Source organism: Lytechinus variegatus, chromosome 11, assembly GCF_018143015.1.
Source record: "Lytechinus variegatus isolate NC3 chromosome 11, Lvar_3.0, whole genome shotgun sequence".
In the NCBI taxonomy this organism is placed as follows: domain Eukaryota; kingdom Metazoa; phylum Echinodermata; class Echinoidea; order Temnopleuroida; family Toxopneustidae; genus Lytechinus; species Lytechinus variegatus.
Window position 1 is genome coordinate 23993620 of NC_054750.1, and position 16947 is coordinate 24010566.

The 16947-nt window shown below is 36.7% G+C and overlaps 1 protein-coding gene across 1 annotated transcript; it reads left to right on the forward strand.

The window, feature by feature from the left end:
- The first annotated feature begins 1677 nt into the window (after window positions 1-1677).
- Window positions 1678-9285, forward strand: LOC121423748. Its single transcript, XM_041619231.1, has 2 exons — window positions 1678-1868; window positions 2399-9285. Exon 2 carries the CDS (start codon window positions 2575-2577, stop codon window positions 8179-8181), a length of 5607 nt encoding a protein of 1868 aa, XP_041475165.1. The 5' UTR covers window positions 1678-1868; window positions 2399-2574; the 3' UTR covers window positions 8182-9285.
- Window positions 9286-16947: the final 7662 nt, after the last annotated feature.

Genomic DNA, 16947 nt, shown 5'->3' on the forward strand with positions numbered 1-16947 from the left:
TTATACAAATATAATACAATATGTGTTATAAGTTACAAAATGCCACATATTATTCTTTACACATGAGGGTTGAGAAAATTTATATACATTTGAAATATAACCATGATCAAATTATAGTATAAATATAACAATTAAAAATGTTCCCTGGAGACATTGCATAATAACAAGACATCTTTTATTGCAATGAATAAAATTCCGATTAGAATAAACTCACAGCCCACACTTCTCAATTCCTGTATTGCTGTCCCTTATGCCTACAAGCGTTAATAGCCTTGCAAGCCATGTGTTGGGCTCAATAGGAGGGAAAAAAGCAATATATTTAAATGAATATCATGGGCCATATCTCACGGTATTACCGGAAATATGTTAAATAAAACAATTACAAAAGTCTTTACATCAACATCAATCAGTAAATGCTTCACTTGTGTTCATGATAACCTATTAGATAATGCTCTGTGAAGTTATAACAGTTGCATAGTCTGAACTTCAGAGGCACAATTGTCAGTTTACATAATAAAATTTCACAAAAATTCCATGGGCATTGTCACTGCAGCAGTGTGCAGTGAAATTAATATAATTTTTGCTGTATATATATGTTCAATATATGTTACTTAAATTCAAATTCTACTTGCTGTTTCCTTTTACACTCTGGGATTTCTTAATCCTTTTCTACACAAACTCCCATAGGGCTGGTTATGTGCTAAAGCTATAAGGAGAGAAAAGCCAAGTAAACTTAATGTCTTGTGTCAATCCTTATTGTTCTGAATTGTACAGTGCGTCCCAGAATAAACGAAACCGAGATTTAGCGATCATTTATCATAACTTAATCATAAATAGAATAGACAAATGACCTACCAACTTAAAGCTTAGAATCTCCTCTTTCATCTGATATTACTTAGGTTATTTCTTATTCACGCATGAGTGAGCAAAAACAATTTGAAGAAAGGATACCAAAAACTCATTTGGCGGGGGGTATCTGGGTTTCAAAAAGAAAACCACATTTCTGAAAGGTTCATTATCTGCTCTTTAATTTGGTACCAAAATTACAAAAAAATGGTCAAGAAATAAAAAAATTCTGGTCATTTGAAATAAGGCTTGTATTTCCATAATTTCATGAGATAAACGTGTTTTCACCGGTTTCCCACAGAAGCTTTCGCATGGTGAACAAAAGATTTAATGCATGGCTGATCATCAACAAAACAGAGTGTCGAGAGAGTTAGAAAGCCAGCCTGGAGAACCTCTTCATTTTATGAAATTATTGAAATTCAAGCCTTATTTCAAATGACCAGAACTTTGTTATTTCGTGACCATTTTCTGTAATTTAGGTATCAAATTAAAGAGGAGATATTGAACTTTTCATAAATGTGGTTTTCTTTTTGAAACCCAGATACCCCCTGCCAAATGAGTTTTTGATATCCTTTCTTCAAATTGCATTTGCTCACTCATGCGTGAATGAGAAATAATCTAAGTAATATCAGATGAAAGAAGAGATTCTAAGCTTTAAATTGGTAGGTCATTTGTCTATTTTATTTATGTTTAAGTAATGATAAAAGATCGCTAAATCTCGGTTTCGTTTTTTCTGGGACGCACTGTATAGTCGGTAGGTCAAGTTCTTTCTCTGTGAGGTGTTGAGTGCTGGGTGGTACCAGTTTCTTTTAAGTTTCTAATTATTCCGTCTAGAGCAATCTGGCTTGGTCAGAGTGCTTATAAAGATAGGTAGAAAGCCAAAAAGTTCAGTTCGTGATAAGTTTTCAGTAAGTGAACTCCTCTCAGTATATAGAGTATTGTCAACGTTACTTGTCAAAGTTACGTAGTCATATAGTTTGGATCAATGTACAAACCTGCAGTCTGATTAAAGCCTCCAATTGGTAAGTTCTTAAACAATTTCTCAAATTTCTCTTTATATATCAATAACTTGTAAATACTAGAGGCCTACTTATATGCGAATTATATTCTTACAGTCATATACATTTACCCAATAACCTGGAAATCTGTAATTTCATGATTGCAACAATTTATCCTTGGTAGTATAGTGGTTTATAATGTCAAATATTATGTCATTGGTAGTGGGAAGTTTGGTTATTACAGTTATTTTCTTGTTATAGTGGTATAGTCTTATATCATAAGTGAATTTTCTATTCAGTCATAGATTTTGATGTCAGTGTCATTTTTTTAATGCTGTAATGATACACTATAAATTATATGTATATTCTTAGTCTATCAACCATATATCTTTCTTGGTAATTTACTGAATCTCCAGCATGATCATGATTAGAATCTTATTCCTAAGTTCTTCTAGCTACATGTATTTAGTTAGCATCCATTATCAATTGGTTTCTCAGCTTATATTTTCATGTGAACATGTAACTCAAAATATGTTTTCTATTTTTGTTTACAGTATATTATCTTGGGATTCGGATGATGGAATGTTGGAAATAAAGATTTTCTCAATTAAACATCGATTCCACGAATAAATTTCTTTTGGAGTGTTGTATTTGGAAACTCCTCACTGCAAACCAAGAGGCGTAGTGAGGCAGTCACAATAATATACAACCGGCTTGGACAGCAGCAGTTATGGCTACAACAAAGGCGATGTCTGAATCGGCTACAAAACCCAATGCAACGAGTGGACTGGCTAGGAGGAAGGCTATGAGTCTCACTAACAGAAGTACAACCAGTTCCCGTAAGACAATTAAGCAAGAAGCAGCCTTCAGAGCAGAGTTAGCTGCGATGGACCAAGAGGACGCCATCGAGCTCAAAGAGGCTGCCCATCAATTAGAACTTAAAGAGGCGGCCCACCAGCTTGCCCTGAAGAAGGAGCGATTACGCTTGAAGAGACTGCAAAGGGTAGCAGAGTTTGCCAATAAAATGCAAGAAGCAGAGGATGCAGAGGAAGAATATGCAGAATCGTGTGCATCAGAATTAGACAGTATTCCTATGGCTACCGAAGGTGAGAAAATGACCCGATTCTTTACATCACAACAGAGGGAAGAGAGTTATTCCAAAGATGAAAGCGGTTGTTGGGATAAAGTTGCCAACTCATTGGCCCAAATGGCTCAATTTAGCATAAAACAGAGCGAGATATCAGAAAAATTGGCAGTAACGAGCCAGTTACCCAAGCTCGAGGTTCCCATCTTTCGAGGAGACCCTATTGACTATACACGGTGGAGAAATGCCTTTGATGGCATGATAGACGCCAAACCATTGGATTCAGCGACAAAGCTGAATTACCTGAATAATTATGTCGCAGGTGAACCAAAGGAAGTTGTTGAACATTATCTACTGCTTGGCACCAGTGATGCGTATGAGAAAGCCCGGGATCTACTTTCACAGAGGTACGGTAATGCAAGTGTGGTTAGCATGGCTTTTACTTCCAAGCTCAAGTCATGGCCTTGCATAAGTGATCGGGATTCCATTGGACTGAGAGCATTCTCTGATTTTCTGGAGAAGGTGGTAGCGGCAAAGATGACAGTTGCAAGTCTAGGAATCCTTGATTTCCCACAGGAGAACTTCCGCTTGGTTGCTAAACTTCCGCCTTATTTGGAAAGCAAATGGAGAGGCGTCATTGACAAGTGGCAAGGTGCATATGGACAAGAAACTTACCCTCCTTTTGCGAAATTCTCTGAGTTTGTGAAGAAGGCAGCTAGACAGGCAAACATCCCAGAACTAGAAGGTGTTGAAAGAGAGAGAAAAAGTCATCACTCACTCAAAACTCCACGAGGTCACACCCTATCCACCAGTGGTAATGCGGATCGCCAACGTTCTAGACCAGTCAAGCATGGAGTATACACATCTTGTCCATATTGTAATGGGGATCACCATCTTGATGACTGCAGTGAGTTCATGAATATGAGCATTTCGGAAAGGAAGAAGTTCTTCATTTCAAAGACTATCTGCTATGGATGTGCCACAACCGATGATCATCGTATAAAGGATTGCAGTGACCGAAGAGATTGCAAGATTTGTGGTGGTAGACATTTGACCTGTCTTCACTTTGGATCTAAGCTGAAGCACCAACAAGCTGAAGGATTATCCAACTGCACAAATATATGCAACCTGCTGGATCAAGATGGACCAGATCACTGCATGATTGTACCAGTATGGGTTAGGCATTCAGATAACCCTTCCCATGAAGTCCTTCAATATGCAATTCTGGACGACCAATCTAATGTCGGATTTATATCCAATAACTTATGCAATAAACTAAGCATAGATGGACCGGAAACAGACCTGATGCTTACTACAATGCATAACAAATCTAACATCAGAAGCAAGAAGATAAAAGGCGTTGAAGTACTAGATTTTCATAAGAAGCAAATCATCTCCCTTCCTGCATGCTACTCTAGAAGCAGCATTCCCGCAAACCGGTCACAAATACCGAAGACAGAAGTGGTAAGACAGTGGCCCCACCTTAAAAGGGTTGCAGACCAGTTAGTACCGTACAACCAAGAGATAGAGGTGTCACTTCTTATAGGAAACAACTGTCCGAGAGCTATCAGACCCCGGGACGTCATTGCAGGAGGAGAAGATCACCCATATGCTGTAAAGTCTGCTCTTGGATGGGGTGTCATTGGCAGAGTGTGCAAGACCCCAGAAAGTAGAGAACAGGGAGTCTGCCACAAAATCACCAACGAGGGCACTAGAAACCACTCCATGTTCATCCTTCCACGAACAGCCAAAGAAATTATCACACCTGAACGGGTTCTCAAGGCACTGGAGTCAGATTTTCAGAATGAGGATAGTAGGGAGCAGTCTCTTTCTGTTGAAGATCAGCGGTTCCTAAACATCCTGAACACCGGCATAAAGAAGAGAAATGATGGCCACTACGAGATGCCTCTTCCTTTCAAAAAAGATAAGCCATCTCTTCCATACAACCGCCAGCTAGCTGAAAAGAGGTGGAATCAGCTTAATGCCCGATTTAGAAAGAACCCTCGTTTCTTGAAAGACTATCAGGAATTCATGGTTGATGTTATCTCGACTTGTGCAGAACGAGCTCCCGAGTGTTATACACCAGGAAAGGTCAACTATGTTCCACACACAGGAGTTTACCATCCCAAGAAGCCGGAAAAGATACGAGTAGTCTTTGACTGCTCTGCCAAATTTCAAGGAGTCTCCCTCAACGATCACCTTCTGCAGGGTCCAGATCTGACAAATGGGCTTCTTGGTGTTCTGTGCAGATTTAGACAAGAAGAGGTTGCTTTTATGGCAGACATTAAAAGCATGTTTCATCAGTTCCATGTTGCCGAGGAGGATCGTGATATGCTGAGATTTCTATGGTGGGAAGACGGAGATGCTAGCAAGCGTGTCGTGGAATACAGGATGACGGTACATTTGTTTGGCGCAGCCAGCTCTCCAGGTTGTGCCAACTTCGGGCTAAAGAGGGCAGCAGACGATGGCGAAGAATCCCTTGGTAAGGAGGCTGCAGATTTCATCAGAAATGAATTCTATGTTGACGATGGACTTAAGTCGGTGTCTACTCAACAAGAAGCAGTGGGCCTTCTGAAGGCAAGCCAGGCTATCTGTGCCCGAGCGGGATTAAAGTCGCACAAAATCCTGTCTAACAAGAAGGCAGTTCTGAAAGCTTTCCCTGTCGAAGAGTGGTCAAAGGGAATTGCTGACCTCAACCTTGATGTTGATCCACTTCCTCTAGAACGAGCCTTAGGAGTTGTTTGGTGTGTGGAGAACGACACGTTACAGTTTAGAATAGAGCTGCGAGACCAACCTCTCACGCGACGTGGAATTCTCTCCACCATTTGTTCAATATATGACCCTATTGGATTTGTCAGTCCAGTTACACTCTGTGGGAAGCAAATACTTCAAGAGCTATGCAGGCTCAAGATTGACTGGGATGATATCATCCCAGATGAAATCAGATCGCGATGGGTGAAATGGAGAAGTGAAGTTCGGAAGCTGGAGCAGATGCAAGTTCAAAGATGTTACAAGCCGGCCAACTTCGGCAAGGTTGAGTCCGCAGAACTACACCACTTCTCTGACGCAAGCTATGATGGATACGGACAATGTTCTTACCTCCGCCTGGTAAATGAGAAGGGTGACAGCTCCTGCTCCTTGGTTATTGCTAAATCAAGAGTAACTCCTCTCAGACCATTCACCATCCCTAGGCTCGAGCTAACTGCAGCAACCATCTCAGCTAAGATGAGCTCCTTTCTCCGCAAGGAATTGGCATATCCTTGTATACAAGAGTACTTCTGGACCGACAGCAAGGTAGTTCTTGGCTACATAAGTAACGAAGCAAGGAGGTTCCATGTATTCGTCGCCAACAGGGTGCAACTAATACGGGACAATACCAATCCAAATGCATGGTTCTATATCGATACCAAGATGAATCCCGCCGATGATGCTTCACGTGGAATGACAGCCGGAGAGCTTGTTCAAAATGACCGCTGGTTAACTGGTCCAGACTTTCTTCGAGGAAATGGATCATTCAGCCCCCCAGAGCATGAAGATAAGCCTCCCTTGAGTACCACTGACCCAGAATTGAAGAAGGTTACCACTCTTGCAACAAGGTCTGAAGAAGTGCACTATATTCAGTCAAGCCGTCTGCAACACATATCAAGCTGGCAGCGAGCAGTAAGAGTAATCGCTCTGTGTCGTAAGTTCATCAACCGAATCAACAAGAGAGGTTGCACATCCAACAAAGGACTTCATGTGAACCGCCCTATACAGAGGGTGAACTTTACAGTTGATGAACTACAAGCATCTGAAAGAGTGATCATTCAGAACTTGCAGAAGGAGTACTTGCAGGATGAATGGAGGCTCCTCAAATCCCATCGTCTAGATAGGCTAAACAACAGAGTCAACTCAGAGAAAGTGAAGGTTCTGAAACAGTCGAGTAACCTTCAGAAACTTGATCCATTCCTCGACGACCAAGACATAATGCGAGTAGGAGGGAGAATCAGCAGAGCTGACGTTTCCATCGAAACAAAGCACCCGGTTATCTTACCAAGGCACTCCCATTTGTCTGTACTCCTGATTCGTCATCATCATGAAAAGGTTAACCACATGGGCAGAGGGATGACACACAATCAACTTAGGCAATCTGGATACTGGGTGATCGGAGGATCTTCAGCCGTATCGAATATCATCTCCAGGTGCGTCACCTGCCGAAAGCTCAGAGGAAGTCTGCAACAACAAAAGATGGCAGAATTGCCGAAAGATCGACTTGACCCAGCTCCTCCATTCACATATTGTGGCGTGGATTATTTCGGTCCTTTCAACATTCGAGAACGGAGAAGCGACCTGAAGAGATATGGTGTTATATTTACATGTATGTCATCAAGAGCAGTGCATCTAGAGTCTGCCAATAGCCTGAGTAGCAGTTGTTTCATTAACTGTCTGAGACGTTTCTTGAGTCGCAGAGGCCCTGTTCGACAAATTCGCTCTGATCAAGGCACAACGTTCATTGGCGCAAGAAATGAACTTCGTGGGGCCTTTCAAGAGATGAACCAAGAGAGAGTCCAGGAGTACCTAGGTGAAAATGGAGTTGATTGGATTCCATTTAAGCTAAATACGCCACATTCCTCACACATGGGAGGAGTATGGGAACGCCAGATCTCTACTGTGCGAAGGGCCTTGGAACCACTGCTGATGTCTAGTGGAAACCAACTGGATGACGAGTCTTTTAGGACATTTCTGACAGAAGTAGAATCTATTGTAAACAGTCGACCTCTTACTACTTCAAATCTCTGCTCCTCTGATGCTCCTGAACCATTAACTCCAAATCATCTTCTTACAATGAAGCCTAAAGTCATATTACCTCCTCCTGGAAAATTCCAACGAGCAGACTCTTACTCTCGAAGATGGTGGCGTCGAGTTCAATATTTATCCAACGAATTTTGGCTGAGATGGAGAAAGGAGTTCCTTCCAACGCTCCAAACCAGAGAGAAATGGGTCAAGCCACGGAAAAATGTTGAAGTAGGCGATATCGTCATCCTGAAGGAAGGTGATGATAACCGATGCAATTGGCCGCTAGGACGGGTGGTCGAGACTATTCCAAGCAATGATGGCTGCATCCGGAAGGTTAAGCTTCTCATGGCAGATGGCACGCTAGATAACAACGGGAAACGACTCGGAAAACCAACACATCTAGAAAGACCAATTCATAAGCTGGTAGTCCTCGTGCACGCAAAAGAATCAGCTACAGATGACTCGAAAGAAATCTAGGACCGGGAATTCCCCCTCAAGGAGCCAAACACTGGTATCAAATGGAGGGAGAGTACTTAATTATCTGTTATCATGTATTTTGTTCTCTATTCTATTTTTTTGCTCCTTCTTTGCTTTTCTTTCATTATTCTGTCTATATTTTCATTCTTCGAACTTTCCCAAAGTGCTCTTGAGTTATGAACTATTAATTTTACTTATGTCGGATTCCTGAATATTGAATTATTCCTATGCTACATTTCGCTTTTATTTTGATTTCTTCCTTCTATTATCCTCATACAATGCTATCTTTCTTTTTAACTATTTTGATGTGATTGATTTTTTGTTTGCATCTGACAGCAAACTTTTTTAGCGTCATGATAAAGACGAACGTAATTATTTCTTTATTGAGTAATCCTGTTATTTCCTTTTGAAATATTGTTTGGTGGTTACATTTTATGTATGCATTTTATTATTACATAATGAGATCGGAATATTATGATTCACCTTTGTTTTGAATATGCTTGGTTCAGTGAACGATTCAAAATATCCAGATTTAAGTGATACCTGGTTAGGTAACTGATAGCAATCAGTTAAAGGAGCCATGTCACTGCAGCAGTGTGCAGTGAAATTAATATAATTTTTGCTATATATATATGTTCAATATATGTTACTTAAATTCAAATTCTACTTGCTGTTTCCTTTTACACTTTGGGATTTCTTAATCCTTTTCTACACAAACTCCCATAGGGCTGGTTATGTGCTAAAGCTATAGGGAGAGAAAAGCCAAGTAAACTTAATGTCTTGTGTCAATCCTTATTGTTCTGAATTGTATAGTCGGTAGGTCAAGTTCTTTGTCTGTGGGGTGTTGAGTGCTGGGTGGTACCAGTTTCTTTTAAATTTCTAATTAGTCCGTCTAGAGCAATCTGGCTTGGTCAGAGTGCTTATAAAGATAGGTAGAAAGCCAAAAAGTTCAGTTCGTGATAAGTTTTCAGTAAGTGAACTCCTCTCAGTATATAGAGTATTGTCAACGTTACTTGTCAAAGTTACGTAGTCATATAGTTTGGATCAATGTACAAACCTGCAGTCTGATTAAAGCCTCCAATTGGTAAGTTCTTAAACAATTTCTCAAATTTCTCTTTATATATCAATAACTTGTAAATACTAGAGGCCTACTTGTATGCGAATTATATTCTTACAGTCATATACATTTACCCAATAACCTGGAAATCTGTAATTTCATGATTGCAACAATTTATCCTTGGTAGTATAGTGGTTTATAATGTCAAATATTATGTCATTGGTAGTGGGAAGTTTGGTTTTTACAGTTATTTTCTTGTTATAGTAGTATAGTCTTATCTCATAAGTGAATTTTCTATTTAGTCATAGATTTTGATGTCGGTGTCATTTTTTTATGCTGTAATGATACACTATAAATTATATGTATATTCTTAGTCTATCAACCATATATCTTTCTTGGTAATTTACTGAATCTCCAGCATGATCATGATTAGAATCTTATTCCTAAGTTCTTCTAGCTACATGTATTTAGTTAGCATCCATTATCAATTGGTTTCTCAGCTTATTTTCATGTGAACATGTAACTCAAAAAATGTTTTCTATTTTTGTTTACAGTATAATTATCTTGGGATTCGGATGATGGAATGTTGGAAATAAAGATTTTCTCAATTAAACATCGATTCCACGAATAAATTTCTTTTGGAGTGTTGTATTTTGAAACTCCTCACTGCAAACCAAGAGGCGTAGTGAGGCAGTCACAGGCATCAATAATTATTGAGCAATAATAGAAGACATAATCATACAAAGTTAACAAATAACCCATTAATATTCAGTGGCGTAGCTAGGATTGTTTTCCCGGGGGGCACTGGGGGTCCCTTGCTTTTTCAGGGGGGGCACCGGCCATTTTTCCGTTGTGTGTGTGTATGTGTCCACAAGGGCGGATCCGACTTTCACCAATAGGGACGGGGCCCGAAATTATCTTCACCTATATCAGTCACCTCTTAGTTTTATTCTTATAAAACAACATAAACATAAAATAATCTCATAAGCCTTATAAAAATGCGAGCGCGAAGCGCGAGCGATTTTTTTTTTACTTGAATGTATTTTTTCCTGAAATTTAATTTTCTGGGCAATGTTATGTGTGATCCTGAACAAGATTCATATGTAGCCCCAAGCGCGAACAGAATTTTTTTATCAACTGTTCTAGCATTATCGAAAAGGGACCTGTTAAGGACTGCTTACAGTTACCCGCGAAGACGGTATAAATTTCAATAGTGCGAGCGCGAAGCGCGAGCAAATTTTTTGGAATTCCGACCTAAAAAAAAATGGTCATTCTAAGCACTTTTTGTATTACTTAATGGGATAGGTATGTAACTAAACAATTGATGCGAGCGCGAGAGGAAGAAAATTGAGATTTTAGACCTAAAAGTGGGACACTACGTACAACACTGTTAATATCATAAAAACAACCATCAACTCACTTTATTGACAAGACACTGGTGAGACAACCTGCTCCGTCAAATTTAATTTGCTTCTGTTCTTTTCCAGTTAAAATTTTGCCCTGACTGGCTTCAGAATTAAGCCTCCTATTGGGGGGTATATTATTGAAACTCCTAACTGACTCTCTATTGGTCAATTACACTGGCCAGTCCAGTCAAGTAGAGAGGCATTTTGAATGCATCCATGTAGGAATTATGAAGAAAAGCCATTGTTAACTAAGTCAGTATACAAGTCTGTCTGCACAATCAATAAGCTGCACAGTGCGTATCAAAAAAAGTCTACATTTAGAAAAAAATCCTGTAAAATTATACATTTGTCATATCCTGAACATTTTTACACATTTTTAACATTATTACAGATCCATTTAAGCAAATGTCGATATAACTGTCGAAAAATATTTCCACTTGAATGAGCACCACTTACTTTTGATAAGTTAGTGAAAAATGATTTGCGCAGAACTTTAAAATATACATGCGAATAAATGTAGACCTTAAAATTGAAGAACACGTGGAACTTAGCCAGAATATATATTGAACATTCTATTTTACATTAATATGTCTTATTTATTGAAGGAAACCTTCAAAAACAAGCTTTGCTTCTCAGAAGGTTTATATTTCATTTCATAACGTTATATTTTATTTGGCTTTACTTTGTAACCTTGTTGAAATTTTGGAATGAAATAAATTCGTTATCAATCAATCAATCAAATAAAAGGAGTGTTGAAATTTCAATTGTGGTGGCGAAATTGTTACAAAATGCTAGAATGTATCGGTTAGGGACTAAAAGTGCAAGTGAAATGTACGAGAAATGTCTCTCAGGGTAAGTTCGATTTCGCCCTTTCTCCTCGACGCAGCGTAGAAACGAGCATTTCTGCGCAAACAGATTTCTGCAAGCTTTACAAAAATCTACAGTGCTCACTCAAGTGTAACATTCTGTCAAAAATTTTACTTTCATTGGATAGATGAGAGCCAAATCCAAGATTATATATGAAAGAATTACCCACATATTGTATATTTTTTAATTCCCATGGGTTTTTTCAAAGTGTAAACTTTTTTTGATACGCACTGTATAGCCAATTTCACATCACGAAAGTTCCTTTATTATATCAGCTCCACAACTATGGAACAAACTTCCCCTCGACATTAAAAATTCTACAATTTTACATAACTTCAAACTAAACTTTAAAACCTATATACTGTATTCTTGTAGCTTTATACAGCATCTGGGGGGGGGGGGCTCTTGCAGCACAGCAAAACAGTTTTGTGCTATATGAATGCATACACTTTTTATTTTAATGGCATCCAATCTTGGAATGCTCTTCCTAAGTAAGTAAAAGCAGTTAAAATATTTTCTCAATTTAAGAGTGCATTAAAGAAACAACTAAAACTGGAAGCTACTCGAGAGCAATATTACCATTAAAAATCACACATTTTGTACAGTTGGTTTCTACTATTGTAGATAATGTATACATTAGGGTATGTTAAAATATAATCTTGTTTCACATATTGAGATTGTTGTTTGCTTCAGATATTTGCATATTTGACTGATGGATATGTATGTATTTTTTTTTACCATATTCTAATTTTGTTACAATCTGTTAATGTACTATACTAACTATACATGTAGGACCCCATTTGAAATAAGCCTTTCGGCTTTCATGAGCCATCTGAGCCATTCTGTCAAGGTATTCTTCAATTTCATTGTAATCTCTTGTGATATTCTTGACGAATAAAATCAATCAATCATTCTATTATTATCATTATTACTATTATCATCATCATCATCATTATTATCATCATCATCACCATCATCATCATCAAATTAAGACTATTGCATCTTACAGGTTACCCGGATCATGTTTCTTCTTACGACACCGTCTAGACATCCGGTGCCGAAAGGGAGGCATCCTTTGTGACACTCTGATACTCCTAAAACTCGGAAAGGAAAGAGCATAAGAATCAAAATGTTGAGGAATCTTTTCCCGTGGAAATGATTTCCGCATGATCTCGCATTCATCAGTTTTGTTTGGCGAAATAAATGTGATGAACTTTGATATCGGGAACGTACCTAATTAACACGTACTCTAAATTGAGCCATATTCATTTCATTTTGATTTTCATTCGTTTATTGATAAGCACAATTATTCTAGAGGAACTGACCACTATAACAATTCGGAAAGCTTTATAGTGTCCATCGTGAATAATATAAGAAGTCAACTTCGATCATTTTCGACTTTTAACTGATTCATCTCCACAAACGAATTTGTCTATAATCGCGTTAACTGACACATGGTTATCTAAGGAATCCAATAGTTTATCATGTTTATACTCACTTCCTGGTTATACATTTGTAGGAAATAATAGAGATAATAGAAGAGGAAGAGATGTAGGTCTCTACATCTATCAAAAGTTAGAATATTTCATACATAGTGATCTAAACTGTATGAATGAATTTACTGAATCTATCGTTATTGAAATTCAAATCCAAAAATTTAGAAACATTATTATCGCGGTATTTTATAGACCTCCCAACTCCAATACACATAACTGTTTGTAGAATACTTTCAAGATTTTCGACAAATCCAGTTGTTATCAATAAAGATTGTTATATAGCAGGAGATTTCAATATAGATATAGAATTTTTGGACATTATGATATCCTCATCTTTTTTACCGTTGAATAAAAAAACCAACCCGGGTTACTAACCAATCTGCAACCCGTATTGATAATATTTTTTTTTAATAATTAAAATGATTTTTAAATCTGATATCTCAGACCATTTTACGATATTTTCAAGAGTTCCGCTTAGGTTAACCAAAAATTATTCCTAGCAGCAAAAGTTCCGACAAGTAACGCCAAATAATATAGCGAGGTTGAAAGGAGGTCTAGAAGACACTGACTAGTCTGAGGTGTTCAGTTCGCAAGATACCAATACTGCATATAATATATTCATTAAAATTTTTACCACACACTTATACACGTACCATAAGTCAATGACTGTTATAATTATAAAAAGAGTCCAAGACTTCTTTGGATATCGAAATCAATATAACGGTCTATAAATCGTAAAAACAATTTTTACTATGCCGACAAAATAAATCGTTCAGAGAAGTCGCATCGCTACTACACTGTGTATAAAAATACCATCAACAAAATTTGCGCAGCGAAAAACGAATACCATTAACACAAAAGAAATTTACCGATATTATTCACCGACCAAATCCTAATTCCTTTTTCTAGCACTAGTACATACTGATGAAATAATAGATAAGTGAATAACTTGAAAAAGAAAGAGTTGTGGGCATGATGGTATTGATAATATTTTATCAAAGAATGTCATAGAATGTATTTGTTGATCCATTAGTACACAAATTTAATCTTTCCTTAATTAATGGCGTCGTGCCAGACAATAATGTATGTAACTATAGACGATATCTTTATTGCCTACTCTATGAATGGTTCTAGAAAGGCTAATATATGCAAGATTATTAGATTTTTTAAATAAATATGTTATTTCTGACTTTCAAGCATAGTTTATCTCACATGTCTCATGCTACTCTTTCATTTGTTGAAAAAAATCACAAAAGCTATTGATAACTTTGAACATAACAGTAAGTGTTTTTCTGGACCTCTCCAAGGCCTTTGACGCTATAAATCATGAAATACTTCTATACAAACTTGAAAATTATGGAGTACTTGGAGTGGTTCTGGAATTGCCTAACAAACCGTAAACAGTTTAACATATAATGAACGAAGTTCTTCTCTACTAAAGGTCACTTGGGGTGTTCCTCAAGGCAGCATACTGGGCCCACTTTCATTTTCGATCTATATAAATGACATCCACAACTTTTCGACAATGTTAACTTATATTCCTTTTGCAGATGATTCAAATGTACTTTATTCTCATCCTAATCCCGATATTTTAGTCAATATATTGAACATTGAACTGGAGAAGCTAGTTCAATGGATACGATCTCATAAATTGTCCATCAATGTACAAAGAACGAAATTAAACGGTATCAAATTGGACAATACTGACCTTGAAGTGGTTGCTTTAACACAATTTTTAGGTCTTATAGTAGACAACAATTTTTCTTGGAAAACACACATTGATATGTGCAGTAAAAATTCGTAATCTTGGTGTTATTATTAAGGTCAAGTTTTTTCTTCTAACTTCCTCCCTAAAAATGCTTTATTCAACATTAATTTTACCCTATCTTAACTACAGGATAATTGTCTGGGGAAATACACATACATCATATCTAGAAAGAATATTACTTTTACAGAAAAGGGCATTGCGTGTTATTTTTAATATGTCTTGGAAATCCCATACAGACCATTGTTTATTGACAATAAAATTTTAAAAGTAACAACATTATATCAATATAACTTGGGTCAATTCATGTATCAATTAAACAATAATACGCTACCATCAATCTGTGATTTTTCATTAAAAAAAACAAAGCTATCCATATAACCTAGACGTCAATCCGATGAATTTAATTTACCTCTATCCCGGACAATTCTTGCAAAATCAATCTTTATTTTCGAAGGCCCTCGACTTTGGGGCACTCTTAATAATACTATCAAAGATTCCCCAAGCCTTAATTATTTTAAATTTCAGTAAAAAAAGTTTCTTCAAGATACTCGTTAGTTTATTTAACTCCTTATCACTCATACATTATATTTTTCCGTATATACTCAGCATTACGAACCGTGACATATTTTTCGTTTTCCTCTTGATCCGTAATATTGTGCCGGGGAAAGAATCTGGAGACTATTAATCTCGCTTGTTTGTCATTTTCTATTTCTTTCTTTCTTTTTGAAACTATACATTCAAATGGATTTATGCTCAAATTTCTACCACGTTGTATTTGTGTTTTGTTTATATTGTTCACACAAATATGCAATCGGAGGCTGCATTCTACAAGCTTCGCTCTTTAGCAGATTCTTCCGTTTTCGACCTGATACATGGATGTCTTGATTATTATACATAATAAGATTCCTTGTTTTATTGATTATAATTATATCAAGATGTATGTAACAAAACTGTGATTGTTGGAAATGGAAAAGAAATTAAATGAAACTGAGAAAATTTTACAGCTCTCGATAGCTGTGTCTTACAGTGGTCTCACAACTCTTACAATTATTCATTCATTCAATTCTTATTTCTTTATTCATTTTTCATTTCTTTGATTATTTCCTAAACATGCTTTATGGAGGATAGTCCTCAACGGTGTGCTGTGTTATTGGGGCCTTGTATAACATTAATCAAGACGAAAAGACAAAATGCAAGAAAATATACCGGTATTAAGGAAAATTATCTTTAACAAACAACATTTTTTGAGGTATAACCGATTTAGGAATTAATAACACAAATATATATATATATACATACATATATATATATATATATATATATATATATATATATAAAGAGAGAGATAAAGTTGATATTCTTCTGCTCGGAGTCAGTCAAATAGAATAAACCCAAGATGAAATATAAACTCCCTAGCGAAGTTTTTTTTACGGAGTTTTTATTATTCTTGAGTTTATGTATACATATATATATTTATTTATATATATTCTCCACATTTTTGTCAATGCTCATTATATTAGTAATGCACTACATAACTACAGATAAGTTAGAATGAGAAATACATACAAGTATATGTAATAGCGCAAAAGGTGAAGGAAATGAAAGGAGGGGGGCAGGAAGGAAGCGAGAAACAGAGAGCCAAGCGGAAAGAAATTATTAAGACAGTGTAATGTAATTTACAACCAACATTACGCACAATCGGGGGTATCCTTTAAAAAACTGTACAAAATATAGTAAAATTCAACGCGCTAAAATGCTAAAATATGATCAATGTTTTTTAAAGAAGATTATTAAAGAATGTCCCCACTTTCCTTTATCTTGTTATCAAATAAAAATCATTATTGTTATTGTTACTTTTTTATATGTCTTAACATGTAATGAATTAAGTTCCAGCAATAAATATCTTAAGCATTAAATCAGTAGTTTTTTCATACTCCAGGTACAATATTTTAGTGAATATAATTTCATACGATAAATAACAACAGTATACATGGGGATATAATATCTGCTTATACCATGTTTTGTTATCTGATGACACTGTTTACATGAAATTAATTTTAGCTATACCACACTTTTTTATGATTGTATACATAAGTTCAATCTTCTTTTCATCTTTTTCTCTAAGTTTATTGGATCTTTACACTTCCACTATATCAATAATCTGGTCTACAT

Bases quoted from the DNA above. Each gene is read 5' to 3' on its own strand.
- LOC121423748 (XM_041619231.1), top strand. From the start codon at position 2,575: ATGGCTACAACAAAGGCGATGTCTGAATCGGCTACAAAACCCAATGCA.